General features: G+C 37.0%; 3 protein-coding genes and 1 long non-coding RNA gene across 11 annotated transcripts in view; 3 read left to right on the plus strand and 1 right to left on the minus strand.

Moving 5' to 3' along the window:
* LOC107694667 (AP-1 complex subunit gamma-1-like) overlaps positions 1 to 10,767 on the plus strand; it is a 12,599-nt gene extending 1,832 nt beyond the window's left edge. For 3 of the 7 annotated variants that reach the window (XM_016494358.1, XM_016494359.1, XM_016494354.1), the window contains exons 2-22: positions 767 to 975; positions 1,178 to 1,302; positions 1,959 to 2,100; positions 2,229 to 2,325; positions 2,431 to 2,507; positions 2,598 to 2,693; positions 2,807 to 2,887; positions 2,979 to 3,077; positions 3,199 to 3,254; positions 4,181 to 4,294; positions 4,392 to 4,532; positions 4,980 to 5,034; positions 5,633 to 5,755; positions 5,980 to 6,069; positions 6,607 to 6,734; positions 7,350 to 7,454; positions 7,542 to 7,686; positions 7,771 to 7,903; positions 8,183 to 8,334; positions 9,247 to 9,345; positions 9,447 to 10,059. In XM_016494358.1, coding sequence (XP_016349844.1) covers positions 775 to 975; positions 1,178 to 1,302; positions 1,959 to 2,100; positions 2,229 to 2,325; positions 2,431 to 2,507; positions 2,598 to 2,693; positions 2,807 to 2,887; positions 2,979 to 3,077; positions 3,199 to 3,254; positions 4,181 to 4,294; positions 4,392 to 4,532; positions 4,980 to 5,034; positions 5,633 to 5,755; positions 5,980 to 6,069; positions 6,607 to 6,734; positions 7,350 to 7,454; positions 7,542 to 7,686; positions 7,771 to 7,903; positions 8,183 to 8,334; positions 9,247 to 9,345; positions 9,447 to 9,593 — 2,406 coding nt within the window. In that variant the 5' untranslated portion in view covers positions 767 to 774 and the 3' untranslated portion in view covers positions 9,594 to 10,059. The other 4 variants (XM_016494360.1, XM_016494356.1, XM_016494357.1 and 1 more) reach the window with 4 other exon arrangements.
* Positions 10,768 to 11,101: 334 nt separating this feature from the next.
* Positions 11,102 to 12,317, minus strand: LOC107694669 (NEDD8). Its single transcript, XM_016494361.1, has 4 exons — positions 12,111 to 12,317; positions 11,861 to 11,908; positions 11,691 to 11,773; positions 11,102 to 11,609 (listed from the first exon to the last, which is right to left on the minus strand). The coding sequence occupies exons 1-4, from the start codon at positions 12,126 to 12,128 to the stop codon at positions 11,516 to 11,518; spliced, it is 243 nt and encodes an 80-aa protein (XP_016349847.1). The 5' UTR covers positions 12,129 to 12,317; the 3' UTR covers positions 11,102 to 11,515.
* A 4,103-nt stretch (positions 12,318 to 16,420) lies between these two features.
* On the plus strand, positions 16,421 to 18,734 carry LOC107694652 (zona pellucida sperm-binding protein 3-like). Of its 2 annotated transcripts, none has more exons than XM_016494335.1 (11): positions 16,421 to 16,564; positions 16,859 to 17,040; positions 17,116 to 17,219; positions 17,309 to 17,400; positions 17,477 to 17,657; positions 17,762 to 17,867; positions 17,944 to 18,032; positions 18,131 to 18,222; positions 18,317 to 18,402; positions 18,498 to 18,538; positions 18,626 to 18,734. In XM_016494335.1, the coding sequence occupies exons 1-9, from the start codon at positions 16,492 to 16,494 to the stop codon at positions 18,379 to 18,381; spliced, it is 984 nt and encodes a 327-aa protein (XP_016349821.1). In that variant the 5' UTR covers positions 16,421 to 16,491; the 3' UTR covers positions 18,382 to 18,402; positions 18,498 to 18,538; positions 18,626 to 18,734. The 2 variants fall into 2 exon arrangements, with proteins under 2 accessions (XP_016349821.1, XP_016349820.1); XM_016494334.1 differs by having other exon boundaries at positions 16,422 to 16,564; positions 18,317 to 18,412.
* Positions 18,735 to 19,449: 715 nt separating this feature from the next.
* LOC107694671 (uncharacterized) lies at positions 19,450 to 21,929 on the plus strand. Its single transcript, XR_001634906.1, has 9 exons — positions 19,450 to 19,533; positions 19,643 to 19,821; positions 20,238 to 20,335; positions 20,640 to 20,731; positions 20,793 to 21,039; positions 21,269 to 21,357; positions 21,423 to 21,514; positions 21,666 to 21,747; positions 21,826 to 21,929. It is a non-coding gene; the product is annotated as an uncharacterized LOC107694671 (long non-coding RNA).
* The last annotated feature ends 2,725 nt before the right edge of the window (positions 21,930 to 24,654 follow it).

Consider the following 24,654-nt stretch of genomic DNA (forward strand, 5'->3'; position numbering starts at 1 on the left):
AGCACGTCAGCTGTCTTAACCGCGGCTTGTGTACTGCATCATCACTGTGTCTGTCACGCGACTCTGTTGCCCTTTCAGGCTTGAACTGATGGTAAAACTAACGACATTATTAACTGTCTTGATATTTACTTTGAAAGCTTGAAGCTTGCGATTATGGTAAGGGGCGTTACATTTCCGACGCGCGCTTGTGGTGTTCGGCCAATCACAATGCACTGGATCAGCTGGCCAATCAGAGCAGACTGCGCTTGTCAAAGGAGGGGGTTTTGTTGAAAACGACGTATTTGAGAGAGGCAGGGCAAAGGGGACCTACAATAATGTACAGTATTTGAAAAATAATGTTTTTTTTTAATATTAAAGCATGTCAACATATTCTGTTACACCAAATAATGATCTTTAAAATAGCATCATATGAAAAAAAATCATTGAAGTCAAGTTTATGTACATATATGCCAGGGGTGGCGAACGTCGGTCCTGGAGAGCCGCAGCCCTGCAGAGTTTTGCTTCAACCCTAATCAAACACACCTGAACAAGCTAATCAAGGCCTGAAGGGTTACTAGGAAGCTTCAGGCAGGTGCGTTTTTATCAGGGTTAGAGCTGAACTCTGCAGGACTGCGGCTCTCCAGGACCGGAGTTCGCCACCCCTGATATATGCGATTGAATCAAGTACCAAGAAACTGCCAATGCAAAGTCCTTGCTTTGTGCTGGGTATGTGCTGGTTCCTCTTTCAATTTCTATGAAATGCCTCTCTCAATCTCTCTGATTACAGATACAGTCATGACTCCCTCAGTGCGTTTACAGGAAATGATCCGGGTCATCCGAAGTGCCCGGACGCAAGGTGAGGAGAGGGGCATCATCCAAAAAGAGTGTGCGGATATCCGAGCACAGTTTCGCCAGGGTGACAATGGGGAGCGTTCGCACAGCCTGGCAAAACTACTCTACGTGCACATGCTGGGCTACCCTGCGCACTTCGGCCAGGTAACTGTCAACATGTGTGTGCGATAGCACCGATGGATAATGAGATTTTACATCTCTGATTATGGATACATCACATCATACCACCTCATTTATTTCTTGTCTGTGCATCCTTCTCTTTCTGTACTCATATTATGTTTTTTGATTGTCTTTTCACCTGTTATATATCTTTATATGATGATAACTTTAGTATTGACTCCTGCAGATGGAGTGTGTACGTCTGATTGCCAGCCCCAGGTACAGCGAGAAGCGGATTGGTTACCTGGGAGCCATGATGCTCCTAGATGAGAAACAGGATGCTAGTTTACTGATTACCAACTCAATCAAGAAGTAAATACTTTAAATATTTTTAAGCAGAATGCCTTTTGTAATTAATTTTTTTTTTTTTTTTTTTTTCAAATAATAGCTTGCCCAAAAATGAAAATTTACTCACCCTCAAGCCATCCAAGATATAGATGAGTTTGTTTCTTCATAAGAACCGCTTTAAAGAAATGTAGCATTACATCACTCGCTCTCCAGTGGATTCTCTGCAGTGAATGTGTGCTGTCAGAATGAGAGTTCAAACAGCTGATAAAAGCATCACAATAATCCACATGACTCCAGTCCATCAATAATATTATGTGAAGCAAAAAGCTTTGTCTTTGTAATAAACAAATCCATAATTATGATGTTTTTAAACTTAAAACCTCTTTTTGGACTCTCATTCTGACGGCATCTGTTCACTCCAGAGGATCCATTCGTGAACAAATAATGTAATGCAAAATTTCCCCAAATCTGTTCCAATGAAGAAACATGATGGCTTAAGTATAAATAAGTTTTCAGCAAATTAAACTTTTTGAGTGAACAATCCCTTTAAATAATTGTGCTTTTATTTTATATAAACACATTTTCTTTGATTTATTTACTTATTTTTTTTATTTGCTTTTATTTAATGTAATTCAAGTTTTGAATCATTATTCTGACTGACCATTTTATCTCTGTTGTAGTGACCTTTCCCACAGCAGTCAGTATGTTCAGTCTCTGGCTCTATGCACTCTGGCCTGCATGGGTTCAGCTGAGATGTGTCGAGATCTGGCACCAGAGATTGAACGGCTCCTCAGGGCCTCTAATTGTTATATCAAGAAAAAGGTCAGTTCATGACATTTTATGTCAATAAACATATAGTTTAAGTCATGTCATGTCAGCATCCAAACTAACACACTCCTGTTAAATTATGTTTTATTTCTGTGTACTGTTGATAATGATTAATGATTTAGGCCACGCTGTGTGCCGTCCACATAATAAGAAAGGTCCCAGAGCTTGCAGAGCTGTTTACTCCTTCAGCAAGGTCTCTGCTCTCTGAAAAGAACCATGGTTAGTGTTTCTTTTTGCAACCTATGATTAAACATTCAAAAAATAATATTATGTGCAGTGTTTTTAATATGATTTTTAAAAATAATTGCCTGACTCTTTCCACAGGGGTTTTGCATGGGGCTGTAGTTCTTATCACTGAATTGTGTGAGCATAATCCTGACACTCTTGATCAGTTCCGCAAGGTAATTCAAGTGAATTTTCTCCAAAGCCTTTAGTTTAACTACTCAGTTATACAGACTTTTATTATTATTTTTTTCTTACCATTTCATTAGGCTGTTCCTGAACTGGTTCAGATTATGAAAGGTCTTGTGACATCCAGTTATTCTCCTGAGCACAATGTAGCTGGTATCAGCGACCCTTTTCTACAGGTCTTGTTGGCTACAGTCAAACTCAATATCACTCTTTATTACAACACACTTTCTATATTTTATACTAAAGTCTCTGAATATTAGGGTTCGACTGGTCTCTTTCTGTCCCTCAGGTTCGCATTCTTAGATTGCTAAGAATCCTGGGCCACAATAATGACACTGCTAGTGATGCCATGAATGACTTGTTGGCACAGGTACAACAGAACAAACACACCCTGTGTAATGTAGTTATGTATATTTAAAGCAGAGTTTATAATGCTTGATCTTGGTGATTCTGATGCACAGGTGGCTACAAATACAGACAGCAGTAAGACTGCAGGCAGTGCTGTGCTGTATGAAACTGTCCTAACTATCATGGACATCAACTCAGAGAGCGGGCTTAGGGTTGGTTACAATTTCATATTCAGTTTTATGTTGAGTAGGGATTGATTTAAACGGGAGCGTGGACTGGCGTTTCTGTAGTTCATTTTGGGTCTTTAAATGCATCTAATTTATGTCTTTGAAGGTGCTAGCTGTAAATATTCTGGGCAGATTTCTACTTAATAATGACAGGAATATTCGGTAAGTTTCTTTATTTTAATGCTTCAATATTTAAAATAATTAAAATCTTAATTCAGTTAGATCTAACAGTTGTTATAATTTAACACCACATACATATTTTGGTTCACTACTGCTGTGAACCAATTGTACACTACTTTCTTGTCATATTTGAGCTGGCTTAGCAGAATGTTATGCAGAGGCAAAAGGTTAGCCAAGATTTTTTTTTTTTTTAAGAAATTACTTCATTACTTTTCAACAAGGATGGATTAAATTGATCAAAAGTGAGAGTAAAGACATTTGTAGTATTACAAAAGATTTATTTCAAATAAATACTATTCTTTTGAACTTTCTATTTATCAGCAAATCCTGAAAAAAATTATTCCACATAAATATTAAGCAGCATGACTATTTTCAACATTGATAATAAGATTTTTTTTGACCACCAAATCAGCATATTGGAATTATTTCTATAAGGCTGGAGTGATGCCTGCTGAATATTTAGCTTTGCCATCACAGGAATAAACTGCATTTTAGAATAGAAAACATTTATTTGAAATTGTAATAATATTTCACTATAGGACAGTTTTTATTTATTTTTGAGCAAATAAATGCACCCATGGTGAACATAATAGATTTCTTTGAAACTCTCACTGACCCCAAACTTTTGAACAGGAGTGCATCTTCAATTTTAGTCAGTGTCCTTTTGGAATAAGTGCAGATCTATTTCAGAATTTTTATGTAATTTTTAAGATCAAATTTGGGTGTCTGTAGTTCACATAGGTATATGTGGACTGCAGTGGCTTTAGATAAAGAATATGTGTTTTTAATATTTCTAATATAATGTAAGTATAATGTAAATTTGGAGCAGAAAATATCAATTGTAAATTCAGTCTCACAACCCTCAATGCAGTACACTCTCATTGTCTGTCTCCTCTCATCCATTACAGCTATATTTCAATGACATCTCTCCAGAAGATAGTGCAGACGGACCACAATGCAGTGCAGCGGCACAGAGGCACCATTGTGGACTGTCTGAAAGATCAAGACACCTCAGTGAAACGGTACTGTAAATTCTAAAAAGTGAAGATGCATTGAAATTACAGACATACAAATGGTCGTGTAATTACAGTTATTAATTCTGCTCTGTTTCTACTGCAGTCGTGCATTGGAACTGTCACTTGCCCTTGTGTCTGCTGTGAACATTCGCTCAATGATGAAGGAGCTGCTAATTTTTCTTTCAACCTGTCCCCCAGAGCTTCGATCTCAAACCACTTCTGGCATCTTCAACGTTGCTGAAAGGTATCAACAGTCCTTTGTACTTCATATCTACCTGTTCGTTTCATCCATTATATGTCTATTTGTCTGTGGCTCGGCCCTGTTCAGTTTTCAATGTGTCTCTCCTATTGAACACTCACATCTGAGCAAGTACCTCTCTTACGTTTGCTCTCATACAGGACAATGTCCAGTGAGTTGGTTTCTGTAAGGCATGCCTACGTTTTAATGCACATCCCCATCATTTCATTAACTGGCAATGTCAGTGTAAGCTAATTAAAATTCATGAGCTCAGTCTTTGCTATTTTGTGACGTCTCAGCACACCATAATTGGCCCACCCATTCTAAAACGCATCAAGTAGGAATCTCAATATATTGCCATTGTCTTTTTTGTTTTCTGTGTTAACTTGTCTATCTTTGTGTATGTGTCAAGTCACAGGCACTGAACAGCACTGGTCTTTGTGTCTTGGACAGGTATTCCCCTTCTAAGCGCTGGCACATTGATACCATCCTGCATGTACTCACCACGGTAAATAGCCACTGCTACGCAACCAAACCAGTTACATACCTCCTAAAATATGATGAAAAGTCATCCCATTGCAAATAAACTGATGTTCAGTTTCATGTTGTTTGGTTATAGTTCGTCAAAAATGTCATAATAACAGTCAACACAGTATTATTTTCTTTCTTCTATGAAACAATTGGACATCTTAGGCATAATGTTAACTCACATTTCCATGCAATGAAAATAAATGGGAAATTTTACTGGTAAATGGTAGTATACCAGTAGTATACGTATACTATTGGTGTGCATTATTTCATGTCTTCTGAAGCCATACTATAGCTTTGTATGAGGAACAGACTTTAATCTTGTTTGGTAAAATCTCCTAAAACTCACTTTCATGTTTCTCGTCAAATGTACGTAGCCCTGCACATGACATGCAGACAAAAATATATCGCCATAGCCATTAATTAGGAAATTGTTCCCTCATTTCAGTTAAATCATGGCCAGAAATAAAAAAATATTTATTTTTCTTCTGCATGTCATGTTCAGGGCTCTATAAAATGAGTTTGAACAACATGAGAGAATCAATTATTTAAATTTAAATGATGTACACCTCTCTTAGGCGGGGGGCGATGTAAGAGATGAGACTGTGCCCAACCTAATCCAACTCATCACTACTGCATCTGAGCTTCACTGTTACACTGTTCACAAACTCTATAGAGCACTTGTAAAAGAAATTTCACAGGTAAGTACACTTTTATTTGCTTATTAGTCTGTAAACAATATTACACATGTGTAAGTGCTCTTTTACAAGAGATGCATTCTGGAATCTTGTGTGTTTTAGCCATTGAGCATCTCTGGACCATGAATACAACATTTTTAGGATGTTGTCCCATTTTTTTCAAGCATTTTTGATTTATATATGCCCTTTGTAAGTGCTTGTGTGTAATAGACAGTTTATCTTCACAGCAACCCTTGGTCCAAGTTGCATGCTGGTGTATAGGAGAATATGGAGACCTGCTGCTGAAGGGCGAGTGTGAGGAGATTGAGCCTGTGCAGGTAAACAGATATCAAAATTATATAGAAGGCATTTGTGGAGCACCAATCAGTGTCACTATAGAATCAATGGGAATCTGACAGATAAATTGATACATATAGTGTATTTTATGTTGCAAGTCACTTGCAGAAAAGTATCCAAAATGACTTTTTGAACAAGTACCATAATGGTGCCAAGTTGTTCTCTTTTTGGAGTATCATGTAAATATCATTGTACATGAATATTCTAGTTATTGTGGTAGGGCTGAGCCGTTAACTAGTCAATAGACTAGCATGCTTTACTTTTTGCATGTAAATTTTAATAGTAACTGAGATTGTCAGCAAGATAAAAACCTTCTGAGAAGTTGTGTCTCCCAAACCTACCCAATTATAATTATCCTTAAAACCAACTAGTCAGTTTTGAAAATATGTAGTTTTGTACTTCTTTACACTCTGTATGAAATTACCATGGTACTAATAGCTGATGCCACCCCTTTACCACCAAAATTATTGTTTTGTAAGGATAGAGTAAACTGAGTTTTGGGCTTTTTCTGTCGCTAGGTTACTGAGGATGACGTCCTGGATGCCTTGGAAACAGTTCTACAGTCTCACATGTCATCGCCCGCAACCAGAGGCTTCGCACTCACTGCTACCATGAAGCTGAGCACTCGTATCACAGACAATGTCGAGTGAGACATGCTTTTATGAAATACTGGCAAGTTAGACAGAATTTAAAAATGATGGTTGAACCAATTACGTTCGGGCCAATTATTATTTAAAAGTTTTACTATATTTTTTTCTTAATATATCAAAAATAAAACACTAAAAACAAATGCTACAAGTGAGTTTAGGCATCTCAAAATCTCATTTTGAGATCTGCTAAAGATTACATTTAATGGTGTTATTCATGTATTAGGGTTTTTTTTACCTTATTTTTTTTATTAACTTTAGCATTCAGTTGATTAAATGTGACAGTAAAGTCTGACAAAAAAATCAATTTCAAATAGATGCTATTCTGTTTATGCTATTCAAAAATTTAGCTTTGCCATTACAGGAATAAATAACATTTTAAAATATATTAAAAAAGAAAACTTTTATTTTAAATTGTAATAATATCTCAATATCTTTACTGTATTTTATCAAATAAATGCAGCGCTGGTGTACAGCTAAAAAAGGCTGATAACTTATGGTATCGAATACGTACATCCCTAGGGAAAAAAATCATTCACACAAACATACTTTATTTGTACTTTATCTGTTTGGTCTTACATCTTTTTCATCTTTATGTTTTTTTTCTCAATCAGCCGAATCAGAAGTATTGTCAGTATCTACGGCAGCTGCATTGACCTGGAACTTCAGCAGAGAGCGGTCGAATATAATGCACTCTTTAAGAAATATGACCACATGAGGTACCGCCGTGTGTTTTCATAGCATATTATTGTTCATTAAAAAACATCATGCATGAATGGTGCTGCTTTTCAATGTTTTCTTCTCAGAGCTGCAGTATTGGAGAGAATGCCTGTGATGGGTAAGAACTCACCTGGCCACACTAATGGAGACACATCAGGAGAAAATAAGGAGCCTGACCCATCCAAACCCAAACCAGTTGAGGCAGGCTTGCTCTCAGAACCAGCAAGCCAGGTAATAATCATAGGATATTGTATTTAGACATAGAACTGTTAAACAGTAGTGAAATCTTTTTTTGTATTTAAACTTCTGTTAAAGGTGTGTGACCTTTTGGATCTCTTGGGTGGGACGGACACACCTCTTCAGCCCAACCCTGCCCCAACCAGCACTCCAACAACTACCTCTAGCACAGATCTTCTTGACCTGCTGGGAGGACTGGAGCCGACACCAGGTGGGAACATAGATACCTGAAGAACTCACCATTCCTCCAACTGCATTTTTATCTTTTTTTCCCTGAAAGATATACAAGTTTGGGATCATAAAGATCTTTTTTTTTAATCTGCAAAAATGCATTAAATTGATCAAAAAATGGCAGTAAAGACATTTACAGTGTTACAAAACATATCTATTTCAAATAAATGCTGTTCATTTGAACTTTCTATTAATCAAAGAATCCTGGAAAAAAATGTGTCATGGTTTCCACGAAACTGTTGTGTTTATGTGCATGTAGTTCTCACTGAGACAGTCTATGAGAAGAATGGATTGAGGCTGAAGATCCAATGTGACAAACAAACAGAAACCGAGGTCATGGTCACCCTTATTGGCTCTAACTCCGCTCAGAATGACATCACCAACTTCAGTCTTCAAGCAGCAGTGCCAAAGGTGTGTACCTGCTCCACTTTTAAACTTAGCCGTTTTAGCACACACAAGCAGCAGATAATTTCAGCAGCCATATTAACAGGTCACAGCATTCACACTGTTCACGAATATTAGTTCTGCACTGAACACTTTTTTGCTTCATGCTGCACTTTGAACTCAGGAAAACTCACTGAATCCAAACTATTTAAGTAGATTATATTATGTACTTCAGAGTTTTGGTTACGTTCTGTGTAGATTAATTACTATATGGTAGGGATGCACGATATATCGGCCACCATATCGGTATCGGCCGATAAATGCTCATTTTTTCTGTTATCGGTATCGGCCCGATAAGAAAATTTGGCCGATATCTTAAAGCCGATAAATAATGCATTATTTCCTTCAGAGACACTTCAGATGCACGCTATCGGTTATCGGTATAGGCCAAAATTTTCATATCGGTGCACCCCTACTATATGGATGTAATATGGTTTTCCACCACATGTAGATTAAAATTCCCAATAAGTTTTAGATATATTTAATGGCATTCCTGATAACCATTTTATAATTGATGGCATTTCTTAAAATGAAGTACTCTGTTATTGTTTAGTTACCTTCAGTTGAACACGCTGTAGCTTTGAAGATTTTTTCCTTTTAAAACCCCACTATTTTTATAACTTATGATGATTTTTATCATCATTACTTTAGAAAATTGGTCTTTGATTATTAATTATTTTTAATTTGCTTTAAATTTCTTTTAACATACAAATACCCTGTAAAAAAAAATGCTTAATGTTTTGTTATTAAGCAGGCCTTACTATTTCTATTTTATTTTGTAAAAATCTATTTACACGTTTTAACTTGAGAAAGAAATTACATTTTTCAGAAGCATTTGAATGCTGTCATCTCTTAAAAACTATAATATATCCCCTTTAGAGTGTTCAGCTGCAAATGAAGGCTCCGAGTGGTAATGTGATTCCAGCACATGGCCTTGGTCAAGTCACACAGACTGTTGTACTCAACAATCCTAACAAGGCAAGTCTACCCTGCTTATTCTTGTGCAGCTGTCTTTCTCACTGAGCTAATCAGCACTATTTATGCACAAGCTTGACTATACTTTTATATCCCCCCTATAGGTCAGCCTTAAGATACGGATCCGAGTGTCTTACTCAAATCAGGGTGTAATGCATCAGGACACAGTACAAATCGACTCCTTTCCTAGCCCAGCCTGTCAGCCACAATCAGCCCTTTGTGACACCTACACGAGTTCAGCATCTCCATAACTGTCTTTTCCATTAAGATGGAGATTTAAGGAAATAGGCAGCTGTCTGTCAACCTCTCTATTATGGACTAATCGCTGTCCCAGCACAGATTCGATACAACTGGTTTTTATTAAGTGTTATCTTGGTTTGAATTGTCTAGAAGAACAAAGTGTGGTTTCATGTGCTGTCGTTACTGCGCAAGATTAAACAGTCAAACAAATGCTCACTATTATTAGATAAGATCCTTTATGCACTGTCTCTAAATAAGTTGAAGAACTTGAATTACTGATATCCTTCATGTGTACATCCGTAACTATTTCTGGGAACAAACATGAGCTGTGAGGTCAGTTGAGCTCCAATTGCATTACTGTTATCAAGCCTTTCTCGTCATCATTTTTTGCCATTTTACCTTTTCCTCTCAAAGTCTCGAGATATTCCTAGAGCACCATTGTATCATTTTATTGACAGTGAATGTGAACTCACATATTTAGAATATGTACGATTCAAATAGGGTGCAATGCATCAGGACACAGTACAAATCGACTCCTTTCCTAGCCCAGCCTGTCAACCACAATCAGCCCTTTGTGACACCTACACGAGTTCAGCATCTCCATAACTGTCTTTTCCATTAAGATGGAGATTTAAGGAAATAGGCAGCTGTCTGTCAACCTCTCTATTATGGACTAAACGCTGTCCCAGCACAGATTCGATACAACTGGTTTTTATGAAGTGTTATCTTGGTTTGAATTGTCTAGAAGAACAAAGTGTGGTTTCATGTGCTGTCGTTACTGCGCAAGATTAAACAGTCAAACAAATGCTCACTATTATTAGATAAGATCCTTTATGCACTGTCTCTAAATAAGTTGAAGAACTTGAATTACTGATATCCTTCATGTGTACATCCGTAACTATTTCTGGGAACAAACATGAGCTGTGAGGTCAGTTGAGCTCCAATTGCATTACTGTTATCAAGCCTTTCTCGTCATCATTTTTTGCCATTTTACCTTTTCCTCTCAAAGTCTTGAGATATTCCTAGAGCACCATTGTATCATTTTATTGACAGTGAATGTGAACTCACATATTTAGAATATGTACGATTCAAATTTCTCAACCTCATTTTGTGTGTGTGAAACCACAAATATCCATCGTTTATTCTTCTTTCATCCAAACAAAATACAATAAATCATATATACGGTATAATGCACTGTTTGAGTTTTAGTCAGCATCTCTTTAATGATACAACATGGCTTAAAGAGCCAGGGTTGTTTTAGTTAACTAAAACCTTTATGACCACAATTAAAACCATTATACTTAACTAAAACACTTGTTACCTGAAATAAACTTTGAAATTAAAAAAAAATATTTTATTTGAACCAGTTGCCATAGCAACATTTCTCATTTTCATTTAGTTTAACTTGATGTACTAAACTAAATATACAGACATACAACAAACTAAATGAAAAAAAAATATTTTTTTAAAATTCAAAATATTACTAAAAAAATACAAGTTTCTCAGTACTAAACACTGTCAAGAGCTGGGTGAGGAGAATGAGTTCAATTTATTTTTTTTAAATAGCAAGGGATAATGCAAACTAATTTTCTTTATGAGCCTTTATAAGGGAGCAGTGTCTATCTTAAAACTTAAGTAAACACTTCAAGTGCACTAGTTTTTTTACAGTCATATACTGCAGAATGAAAAGGGCAGAAACAAACTTCAACATGAACTAAAATTTAGGTTGTAAACTGTTCAGAATGCATATGCATATGTTCACTGTGATCACACTAACGTGATTTATGAAAAGCCAAATGTCCACTTTTGGCTGTAAACACCAGAGCCTCCTGGCAATCCTGCTGTTTGTTTTGATGTACATGATAACACAGATTATTTCTATTTACAATCTTAACAGAATAGATTAGAGGAAAGACACTGGGTGTCTGCAGGGCTAGTGCAGGTTTTGGCCTCCTCGGAGAGCCAGAACTAAATGCAGAACAGATCCTCCCTGGATCTTGTAGTCAGCAGCAGTCTTCTCATCATTCCTGAAATAAAGAAGGACAGGTGAGAATGATTTTTCCCCTCAATAGCTGAATTCAAACTGACGTATTAACGGGGAACTTTACATTTGTTTTCCGCTGTAAATGAGTCTTTGCTGTTGTGGTGGGATCCCCTCTTTTTCCTCCACCCTCTCTTTGATTCTCTCCACCTTGATGGTAAAAGAGATGAAAATAAATTTCCAAATACTTCCAAAGATAAAGAAATACGATCCACATTTTAAGCACAACAATCATACCTTGTCTGTAGGCTCGATGTCAATTTCTATTTCTTTGCCTGTGAGTGTCTGAGAAACGATACAAAATTGTTTTGTTTCCGATACACCGGATTCACTCAACTACTAATTCACTTTGACAAGTCGGTTAATCTTTCATTCAATTCAACACATCAAATACCAAGTGTTGGTAATACTGGACAGAATAAACCAGGTTCAAACAGATTATTGAAACTCACAGCGGCCGCTACAAGCCAAGACAAAAATCACTTACCTTAACTTTAATCAACATATTGATGGCTGTATTTTAGCTCATACAGATTAAACAGAAATTAGATAATATTTTTAACAATAGTAATTGTTAAAAACCTAGTGCAAATGAACCGGCTAAAATGCTTCTGCAGGAAAAAGCTCCCTAACTTCCCGTGTATCTGAAATAAACTCCGGGTGTTTTGGTAGAAACGCGATGGTTCCGCTTTTCGACGTCTTTGATGGGCGCGTTCGAAACAGCTTCACGAAGCTTCTTCTTCTCTCGAGTTTTTTGGCGGATTGGCAAACCAAGGTGCATGTCTGGAGTGTGAAACGTACACGGTTCAGCTATGAATTATTCAACTATTATAGATAATAACAAATGTTTTTTTAATAATAATAATAAAATAAACCAAATTTTTTTTTACGTAAATAAATACAAAATTCCAAACTTAAAACTCTTTCCATTAATCTTGTCTTTTTTAAATACTTAAACAATTCTCCATATATTCTTGATTGCATTACCTCATAACCTAATAGTGTCTTTAGAGATAGATATACTATTAATTCCCATCAGTTCCAGTTCTTGGAACATCTGATGTCTTTCCCTTTCATACGCTATACATATTAAAAGAACATGCTCAACCGTTTCTGGTAGACCACATTTATCACAATTGCCTGTTTCATGTTTCCCTATTATGTCAGTCATTCTTGAGACATGGGACAAAACAGGTCCAGCAAGGGTAACTGCTATTAGGTTTAAAAATAAAAATATTTTAACTTTTAAATGTCATGAGGGATTAATAATAGAATGTATTTAACACAATTATCACCTTCAATTAAATTTTCTCATCATTATACCAAATCTATGTTTCTTAATGTCCTCTCACTACATCTAAAACAGTGTGTCCACAGAGAAGGGTTCAATCATTCATATGCAATAAAATGGATAAAAATTCTAGCTGTTGCCCATACATTTTTATATTCAGAGAAGGATTCATTTTCTTATTCGAAAAACATATTACCTGTGTTTTTGCCACAGAAAATCTGAAACCACACCAAATCACTTTATTCCCACCAATATTTTCCAACACATTTAAACTCAACTTCTCGCATGGATTGTAGAAATTAATTACATTAATTACAGTAGCTACCCCACCTCCATTCCCTTGTTTCCTATCTTTCCGAATTATTGTATATCCTTGTAATGTAAAATTCAACTGTGGCTTAAGCCAAGTTTCTTGTATACATATTATATCTGGGCTGCTTTCTTTCTTGGATATATATTCTTTAAATTCTTGACCATTTGCAATAAGACTTCTAGCATTCCACTGTAAAATTATAAATACCATTAAGAGCCACCACATCCTGATTGCGAGCTTGTTACATATACTTTTAGATTTTCATTTATCATGTCTACAGAAATACCCTTTATCTCCAAATACTTTTCAGCTGCTTTGATTATTATCTTGATTCTTTCTGTCCGGCTATCAGTTTGAGCAGAACAGTTGACAACTTCTGCCATAAACGACACAAATGACACTTTGTCTGTGATCTTTGATATCTCTTTCTTTTCATCCTGTTTGCTTTTCGTTTTTTGTTCAGGTAATGATACCCTACTACCCCCTACTTCATTCTTCTTTCCAACTTTCTTTAGCGCTTCAGAATACGATATCCCTTCCTCGACTCTGACCGTCTGAACTTGCGCCGCCTGCTTCCTCACCTTACATCCTCCGTATCCCGCACTGTGCTCTCCTCCGCAATTACAGCATTTGGGACTAATTTCTTGCCCACATTGACCATATTCATGTTCACCCCCACATCTTGCGCATCTCTGTTTACCCCTGCAAACTGCCGCCACATGCCCGTACCTTTGGCACTTATAACATCTCAGAGGAGGCGGAATATATGGCCTGACCATATAACTTACAAATCCTAAGAAGACTCTGCTAGGTAGCTTATTTTCATCAAAGTGAATCATGACTGAGAGACTGTCAATTTTTTCATTGTTTCTAGTACACCGCAATCGTTTCACGTCGAACACTGTCGCTCCAGTTAAATTTTTCTTAATCGTTTCAACTTGAACATCAGGAGATACTCCTGATATTACTCCTTTAACCCGTCTTTTGTCTTCTGGAATTGAACAAATAACTTTTTGTCCTAGAACCGATTTTATTCCTAAAGCCACTTTTTGTTGTCTGTTATCATTACAAAACAACAAAAGTCTACCTTCTCTTAAAGTCTTAACACTTTCCATCATTACGATCTTTTCCTTCAGTGCTTTAGACAGTTTCAACGGGTTAATTGCATTCAAAGATCCAGCAGCAAACTTCATCAATACCTTACACTCTTCTTTTCTTTTCCTTGACATATGACTTCCATTCTCACTGTCTGTTTCAGATATATTTCCACTAATTTTCTTTCTTTTCCTATTTACCACTACATTCCATTCATCTCCATTACCTCCACTTTCCGCGCCACACAATTCATCCTCCATTTCCGGATCACTTCCGGAATCAACGCCACTTCCTACCATGCACGCTCCAGTCACAGACCAGCTGTTGCCAATCCGCCCCCACAGACAGGGGTCGCAAGTTCTCAATAGAGTTCAATGGAATTTACCTCCTCCGCCCACTTTAGGCTTAAAAAATGCTCTTCTGAACCCTACGAGTGACGTCACGGACACTACGTCCATGTTTTTTTTACAGTCTATGGTGGCGACATTTTTGTTTTTGTTTTTTCTGTTCAATGAATATACTTTATTTTTGTTCAGTGAATATACTTTCTTTTTTCGATCATTTTCAATATCCAATTAAAATAGTCACAGATTTTGATATTTTCCTCTCTCACTGATTTTTTTTTTATTTTTTTTTATTGAATCACTCAAATTCAACACTTTACAGTAGCCAGGGGGTGAACACAAAGGAAAAATAGATACAAAATTACAGTGAAATAAAGAGAAAATAAAAAATAAATTACATAAAAACATGGAAATGTTTACATACATTAATACACTTAACAGCTTTCTTGTTTATCAAATTGTAAATTGATTTTAGGTATTGTTTAACTTCTGATTTCAAAATGAGAAACAATGGTTTATAATTGCCGTACTTGCATTTATGTATACTAAACTTTGCCAGCAAAAGTAATAAACGCATCTCAAACCCCGTTGCACACCGTTTCCAGGAAACATGTCGTTCAAACCGGAAACCATAGCAAAACGGTACACACCGGTTTGAGCTTGAACTTGCCCCAGCTGTTGCCAATCCGCCCCAAAAGGGTCTGGCTGCAGCTGGCGCTTGCACTCTCAGACACTTGCACTTCCGCTAGCGACGTCACTTGCAGTCTTTATTATTTTTTATTTTGTTCTATTTGTTGATTACTTTTTGTTTGAATCTCTCAACATTTTACAACAGTAGCCACGTCTGAGAGTGCAAGCGCCAGCTGCAGCCAGACCCTTCTCAATCCGCCTGCACACCGAACGAAGCTTCGAAACATTTGTGAATCTTTTGTTTCGAATCAATGTTTCGGAGCGCGTATCAAACCGGCCAGGTCACGTGATTTTGGCAAACGAAGCTTCGTTACGTCACACCGTTTCGAAACGTTTCGAAACTTCGATGGTTCACCACTAGGGGGTGTTGATCTCAAAGTGAACCCATGAACCACTTCTGGTTGCCCAGTTAATCATGTGACATGAAATCCCACGAAATTTTACTATAAAAAATAAAGAATAGGCCTATTCAGGGCCAGATGTTGTGGGGTAAACAGAGGATCTTCCATTTAACACAGATGGCTATATAGTTTAAAAAATGTGTGAAAACATTCAGTACTTTCAACCTACAAATCACATCATACCTTAAAAATAACAAAATGAGCTTACGATAGAATTAAATCCACCTCCTTCTCCTGACTGATAACACTACTCTTGCCTGCTGGTTTTTATAGACAGCTCTAATGAACACAATTAAAAAATTACATAAATCAATTAATTCATTAAATAATTAATTTAGTTCATTGTGTGTTAAGGGTTCGATTATACTTAAATAAAACACATAACACAAGCACTAATATTTAATAGTATTTATGTATTTATTATTTATAAAAAAAAATGGTATTTCTAAAAAAAGTTCTTGATACTTTTTCAACGTTTTCACCAGCAGATGTCGCCAGCACGTGCTGTTTCAAATGCTTCGAACCATCGAATCATTTTTCGAAGCAATTGGTTCAATTGATTCAATGCTTCGAAAAGCTTCGTTTCTCCCATCATGATTAAATACTGCTCACTTTTCATTTCCTCCCCAGTCAGGTGCCAGCTGTTATAAATTACTGATTAGACCAGGTAGCACAATTCAGCTGCTTACAGAGAGCATTTGGTTTGCGTCTCACTAGCTCTGCACTACCTGATCATGAAGTACCTGCTAGGTTTTTTAGTTTTTGCAATTGCCACGGCATTTGACGTGTCTGAAGATAGTAATGGCGGTAATTTTTATTATGGCACGAGAAAAAATATGATGCATTATAAGTTAACCAACATCTAGAAGAATCCAACTTTAGCTGGTAGTTGTGTTTTGGAACACAGTAGTTGATCATTAGCTGGTTGACTCACCACCATGTTTTAAAGACCAGTAGAAACCTAGTTTATTGCTAATTATCTGATTTTGAAACCGGGTTCTAAACACAGATACCAACTTAAGTTTGATTTTTGTAGAGTCGTTCAATTTTCTTCAACTTTCAGGCATGCAATGAGTAATCCCTCTCTCCCTTTTTCTATAGATATCCAAATTACATGTGAAGAGCGTTCTGTTCATGTTAAGTGGAAAGTGGACAAAACAATGACTGGAAATCCTACTCGTCTTTTCTTGGGTAGCTGCTTTCCTTCACAATTCTCAAATGCGTCAAATGGAGCAGAAGCAGACTTTTACTATCCACTTAACGCTTGTGATTTCAGACGAATGGTAAGTTTGATTTCACTAATCGCTGAATCCTGAAAATGTTGATTTTTATTTATTTTTTTTCTCCATTCCAATTAGGCAACATGGAAATACTTGGTGTATGAGAACAAGCTAACCTACAGGCCGTTGCCAAAGCCCTCCCCTCCTTCTTTCAGCTATCCAATTAGATGCGTGTATGACAGGTAACTACAACTAGGTACTACAGGTCTTCACCAGGACTCTCGATCCCAAAACATTGCCATTGATGTACAATAATTTAAATTGTTATCAGGCCGAAGGGTTGGACTCCTACCTTCCAGAGCTCTTCTACTGGTGTTATCCAAGGTCATGGAGAACTGGCCTTTCACATGGCAATTCTCAATTGTAAGTAGGCAATGCTTGATCTACTGATTCTATTGGTCTTGTTATAACAATAACTTTCATATCATAATCCCTCCAGATGATTTCAGTGGCCCTGCAGAATCCAATGTCTTTCAACTGGGATCTTTTGTTCCTATCTGGGCTGGTGTTAACCAGCAAGCCCATCAGCCTCTGCTGCTGCTTCTGGAGGAATGTGTAGCCTCCACAACACTCGAAATGTACCCAGATACTCTTACATACCCACTCATTACCAATAAAGGGTGTGTACATTTGTTATTCATTGAAATATCCATTAGTCAGCACATTATTTTCTGTAATTTAGTGGCCATATTTCTATAATTGACTTAATGTGAACCCATTGTAGGTGTCTTGTGGATGGTAAGAAAAGCTTCTCCAAGTTTTTACCAAGGTATCACTCCTCCTCGATCCTGCTTCACCTTCAAGCTTTCAGATTCGCTGTGGGACAAGACGTGAGGGACTCCCTTCATTGGAATATGGCAAGTTATTAAACGTCTGAACTTGTTCCTGCCTATTCTTTCCCTGCAGGTCTACATCCATTGCAAATTAGTTGCGTGGGACCCTGACCTCCTCAATGAAGAAAAGAAGGCCTGCAATTATAATAAAGCCACAGGAGAGTAAGTGTAAATTTGATTTGTATTTAAACTCCTTCATTATTAAATGTAAGTTGATTTGATTTATTGGAAAATATCGAATAATGCTGCTTCATTAACAGGTGGGAGCTTTTAGACGACCCATTCCAGAGTTCTCTTTGTCAGTGCTGTGAATCAACATGTCAAGGCCGTGGAAAGAGGGACACGGATTCCGGTAAATCAAAAGCATAATGCCAAATAACTAATGTTAAATATGGCAAACACTGGAACGTGGCTTTAAGTTAGCATGCAATGTGTCTGGATTACAGCACCTCAAGGACTGGTACTAAAGTCTGTGCTGGGACCTTTGACATTTACAGAAGATTCACTGTGATGTTACTCCGACATGTCATCCGTAATATTTTGTAATTATGTTCTTAGAATTATTTAATTTTGTCTTCTAGTATTAGGTTATGCATATTATAGTGGTTTGTTTTTCCTCCTTGGTAGGCTGAGTGGCTGTCTATATTGATGCAATGGATAACTGACAGGTCAGTGGAGTGTACACTCTACATGATATTTTGGTAATAAATGACCATTGTGTACAGTGGAATAACTTCTCCCCCATTTTTTTCCAGGTGCTGGATTCCTGATCTGAGTGATTGAGTAGGAGTGGCCCAAGAAGTCTTCAGATTTGTTTCACTGCTCCAACTTTTATGCATCGTGTTGATTAAAAGACTGTGAAACTATTATTTGAAACTTTCTTACTGTGATCGGTCACATCACACATTTGTCTTTAAGGATAGCTCATAAATTTACCTCTATTTCAACAGTTATATAATTAAATTGATTTCTCCCAACTAAAGGAGCAGGTTATAGCATGCATTGTAGGAAAACTTAAGAGTACATTAAAATGCCTTGAGAAACTTGGAAATCTGGCGAATTCGTTTTTGTAAAAAAAAAAAATGGAAATGTAGTAATTGTATGCTTGCTCAGGTCAAATTAAAATTGAAATTAAAATGTACAGAAAGTACATTTTGCAGATATTCAGAGCCTGAGCTTGTAAAACTGTTTTTGCAGCCTGCTATAATGCTGACTGGGAGTGATTCCTTCAAAAAGCAATAGTGTTTAAGAGTTATGATTTGGCAAATTTTGCCAGAACTGTCAAAAAGCAAATTAATTAATTAAAAAAAAATGCATGTTGCAAAAAATGCTCTACCTAGCATTCAAATAGGTTCACAACCTAGCAGTGTAAAACTAAATATGTATCCAAAACAAAGTTAACATGAAAATGTTGTACATGACACTAATTTCTTGAACACTACATTAGAAATATTTGTCACATTTTGTATGATCAGAGTTGGAGCATTAGCAGCTGATGTTCATTAAGCTCAATGCATTTCAGATGTGAATACTTTAATTAGGTTAGCTATCAATCAAAGTGCATAAGTATGTCCTTGAAGTAGGCAACAGTGTGCTGTTGGAATGCCTTCCTTTTTGATGCTTGTTTTTTTAATTCTGGCTATTTTCTTAGTGGCACAAGCAGGTAATATAATATGAGGCTTGTACCAGATGGAGCATTTTAACACCACATTGCACACTATTGCTGAGTTTTGTACACACTGAAGTCTATCTTCAAACTCACCTCCCATCAGCAATCACTGTGGACTGTGGCAAAAACTCTGTCTCTGTGTGATGGGTTGATGCAGACCCTCAAGTGGATCCATCCCTGCTCCGCCTGGGTAACTGTCCTCCAACCCAGGTTTCAGTAAAATCTCAAGGCTCAGAGGCAGTGTTCTATGCTGAATTTTGGGCTTGTAATATTAGGAGGCTGGTGAGTTCAGTGAAGAATTTCCGTTATTCTTCATTAGTAAAGGGTAACAGATTTGCCCTCTGATTTACTTGTGTTTGGAAGTATGAGCCACTGAGCTATTAGTTAATAGCTCTTTCCTATGAGGAGCAAAGGAGTACTTAACAGTTTTTAAAATGGAATTCTTTGGGCCATATTCAACACTTAAAACTTTGCATTGTTGGAGACATTTGTACATGGAAAAAGAGACAACTAGAAGTTACTGAGATTGGTTTATCTGCTGAGAAAAGTAACCCTGCTTGTTCTTGTTGGATTCAGCAGTGGTCTAGATGACAAAAGGTTGTGCATATAGTTAAATGCATTCAAATGGCAACAGAGTATAGAAAAGTATTAAAGTAATTTATTCAGTAATCTATTCTTCAATCTCTTTCCCTTCATAGGTGACAACTAATGAGATTATATTTGAGGCCGAGATCACTTCTCCCACATTGTCAAAAGCAACACCAATTTATTACTCTGTGGCCTGTGCATATGAAGGGTGACATCTTTGTTTATTAATGTATTTGAAGACCCAAGATGCCTTGCTCTATTTTAATAAGGCATATTGCTGCTTGAAGACCTTCTATGATTAATGTACAGTGGGTACGGAAAGTATTCAGAACCCCTTAAATTTTTCACTCTTTGTTATATTGCAGCCATTTGCTAAAATCATTTAAGTTAATTTTTTTCTTCAATGTACACACAGCACCCCATATTGACAGAAAAACACAGAATCGTTGACATTTGGGGGTCTGAATACTTTCCGTACCCACTGTAGATCAAAACTGCTGCCTTTCTTTCAGGCCAGAAGACTGGGCGCCTCCTTTGTATGACCCCCTGCTGTTTCATACACATGGCCAGGGAGATCTGGCCTTTCGTATAGCGCTCATGAAGGGTGTGTATACACTGAGACATTCTTGATGACTTGAATAAAAAAATGGTCTAATAATTTGTAGATGACTTTAGTGGTGTGGCCACTACCACAATATTCTCACTAGGCTCAACAATCCCAATTGCTGCCTCAGTTGCCCAGCAGAACCATCAGCCATTAATACTGCTGCTGGATGAATGTCTGGCATCCACAACACCAGAACTGGGTCCAGATTCTCATGTTTACCCACTCATTACCAATAATGGGTATGTGTGAAAACGAGATGTGGTCTTTCTGGATCCAAAAACATTTTCATGTTCCACAGCAGTGGAGTGAGTAGCACAATTCTTTGTCTTGATGCCCTTTAAAATGTATTACTTTTTTTTTTTTTTTTTTTTTTTTTGCAAAAATAAAAATACAAACTCGAGGTTTCTGCTAAGAAAGCAATTGTCAGAGATCAGGCTAAGTCTCCAAGCTTTCAAGTTTGCCATTGGAGAAGATGCAAGTTCGTTCTTTCGTTCGTTCGTTCTTTCGTTTGAATTTTTTTTGCATCATCCCCAGGTCTACCTGCACTGCAGGCTTGTGGCATGGGACCCAAGTGACCTGGATGGTGGCAAGAAAGCTTGTCAATATGACAGGATCAGCTCACGGTATGATAATTTAAAATTGAAGGCCTCTTGTAGAACTCCTGAATAGGCTCTTTCTCTTTTTGCAGTTGGGTGCTGATTGATGATCCATCCCAGAATTCTCTCTGCAGCTGCTGTGACACTAACTGTCAAGGAAGAAAGAAACGAGGAATAACAGCAGGTCACTGTTCACTGTATTATTGCTTCCCATACGTTACTTTGCCATAAAGTGAAGATTAAATATTTAGCCACTATTTCACAAGTGTGAAAAGAATCATTAAGTATTGAGTTTTACTACTGGGCATGAACTGACTTGACTGCATAATCTACAGATTCCTCCGCTTTAAATTCTGTTATTGGGCCTCTGGTTATTATTGAAAACTGAGGACTGGGTCATACCTTGGATTTGACAAGGTTTGCTGTCGTATTGTTTATTATTATTTTATTTACTTTCCCTTATGTGACATCTATTGTGTTGAATTACTTCCAAAGATTGCCTCCAAGCCACGGGAGTTGCTTTGGACATCCTAAGGGTTGAGCTCTACCTGTTCCTGTTCAACTGCTGCGTTTCTTGAGAGAAATAAATCATTATAAAAGTGGATGTTGTTCGTTATTACATAGTGTGTGTGTGTGTGTGTGTGTGTGTGTGTGTGTGTGTTGTGTGTGTGTGTGTGTGTGTGTGTGAGAGAGAGAGGGGGAGAGGGAGGTGTTTTTTTTATTTATTTTATTTTGTTTTTTTTATATACTTATTAACTGCCCCAGAACCATTTTGTTTTTAGTGTGAAACAATGCCTGGGCCAGAAAAAAATACCTGCTACTAAAATATTCTGAAATTGATACTTTTTTCCTTCCAACTTCTGGAAACAAATGAGCACACTTGATGGTGATCCAGCAGTTGTGATGGACAAAAGCATAGAGTATGAATTTGGAAAGTGATTTTGTGCCTTCACACTCACTCTAGCAAAGACACTTAAAACCACGTTTTCTAACTTTACTACACTGTCCAAGAGATGGCGCCAAAACCGTTTACTTCAGGAATTCTCCAACGGTTCGCTCACTCGACTCGAGGACAAGTTGAGAGAGATTTGCTACGTTACTCTTAACAGCTGCAGGTAAATTATTCAGATAAACATAACGTTCGTAAAAATAAATTGTTTATACTATGACAAACAAGTATTTTACCGCAGTCCACAGTTTGCTAGCATTGTAAGATTAGCAAAAAAACGTGTTATTGCAGCATAACGTTACATCTCTTAATGGTATCAACATCCTTTAATATTAATTTTAAGGTTAGTTTTTTTTAGGTGGCCTCTTTCATAGAAGTGAAATGAACTGGTTTCACTGTAACAATTGTTATGTGAGAGAAGGGAAAAAGTTCGTAGTGTCCAGTTGTGGCCATATATTTTGTGAGAACTGCATAAATACAAGTGAGTAACGTAACGCAATACGCTCTTCTTGTTTTTGTTTGCTATTTTGATTGGTTTTTATTGTATTTTATTTTTATTTCATTTTCGAGGCTACTGTGAATCACTAAGTGTAATATCCTCCTAAAGGTCAGTGCGAAATTTGTCACGCCAACTGCAACTACCTTCACATATCTGATCAGGTAAGTCCAACCCGCACTGAGAAACCAGATGATCTCAGCAACATTCACACAGAATATTGTTTTTTAGAAGGCCTTGCTCCACAGGGGGGCCTGGGTGGGTCTGGCCCACCTTGGAAACTATGCTAGTATGTACCCACCCCCCAACTTTCCAGCTTTACCCTGAGGGTCCTGTTGCACAAGTCAAGTCTTCTTTATTTATGTGGTGCTTTATACCAGTGGTTCCCAACCCTGGGCCTTGAGGCACCCCAACATTGCACGTTTTGCATGTCTCTTTAATCAAACACACCTGATTCAGGTCATCAGCTCATTAGTAGAGACTTCAAGACCTGAAATTGGTGTGTCAGAGAAAGGAGACATGCAAAATGTGCAGTGTTGGGATGCCTCCAGGACCAGGGTTGGGAACCACTGCTTTATACAATACAGGGGCCAGTTGCATAAACTAGTCACTATGTTAAGAACTTGTTTGACCAACTAGCAGTTAGCCAAGAGGTAACCAGTCTTACTTTTCAATTCAAATTACAGCAGTCAACCTTTTAAAAATTTTAAAAAGTTATTAACAGTTTAGTAGAAAAGAAATTACATGACTAACGTTTTAAGACTAGTCTAAGCAGTTTATGCAGCCGGCCCCAGATTGTGTCAAAAAAGCTTTACGGTGTTAAACAGCACACACTGGAAGTGGGCTTGTTTGGAGTGCTAAATATGGTTCTGTTCATACACAGTTTACCTATGAGAGATTAAGGTCATGAAAGTTTCAAATCACAATTGAATTTTGAGAACAAGTTCAGTTGATGTGTGTTGTATGAACAACAGTTTGACAACTAGTTATCTGTAAAAAAAACTAAAAAACAAAACAGGTTGGCCTACATGCTAAGAATTATTTTTGTCAACCTTTTGAATAATTTCTGTAATGAAAAATTGCAGAAAATAGCAATAATGTTCAGATTTTGTTTTCGAATTGTTTGACTAAAGAGGAGATAAAAGCAGACTGAGTTGTTAAAACAGTGCAATACTAATATTAATTTATTTAATATTTAATATTATTAATTTATATTCATTTATTTAATATTTTATATTATTTGTTGCTATGGTTACATGCATTATTCTTAATTAGAAAAAAATATTAACTTTGGTTACCTATACCAACCTCACCTATGCCTATACCAACATTTAAACAACCATATGTTTCCTTACATGTTCCTTTTTTTTTTTTTTGAAGATGAAGCCACAGGAAAAGATGTTTTTCAAAGATCCAGTGAAACTCATTCAGACTCGACTGGAACATATTGCCCAGGTCATTTTCTGCTTTAACAAATACATTTTATTTGTCCCAATTCCTTTATAATTGATTGAATCTAAAAAGGCCAAAAAAAAAAAAAAATTTTGCTGTGAACTCTGTAACATGAAATCATCATGTCAGAGTGACATCAAGTCCTAAGCAAACACAATTCTGCCATTTATAACTTAGGAAGATGCATTTGTTTCAGATCGCTATTTTTCAGAAAAGGCAGAAGGAGCGAGTCATCGCATTCTTAAGAAGCAGGTCTGTGGAACTGGAACGAAAGGTGAAAGAAGTCCGTGATCAGTGCTACAGGTGGTCATTTATGGCTTAGATCTAAGATATATATTCAGTGGCACTTGACTGTTTAGTTACTTGTGTTTTATTTAAGGCAAGTGTCTGAGCTGAAACAAGAGAACGAAGAACTAAAGAAGCCGCT

Source organism: Sinocyclocheilus anshuiensis, unplaced genomic scaffold, assembly GCF_001515605.1.
Source record: "Sinocyclocheilus anshuiensis isolate Anshui unplaced genomic scaffold, SAMN03320099.WGS_v1.1 scaffold1638, whole genome shotgun sequence".
Taxonomy (NCBI): domain Eukaryota; kingdom Metazoa; phylum Chordata; class Actinopteri; order Cypriniformes; family Cyprinidae; genus Sinocyclocheilus; species Sinocyclocheilus anshuiensis.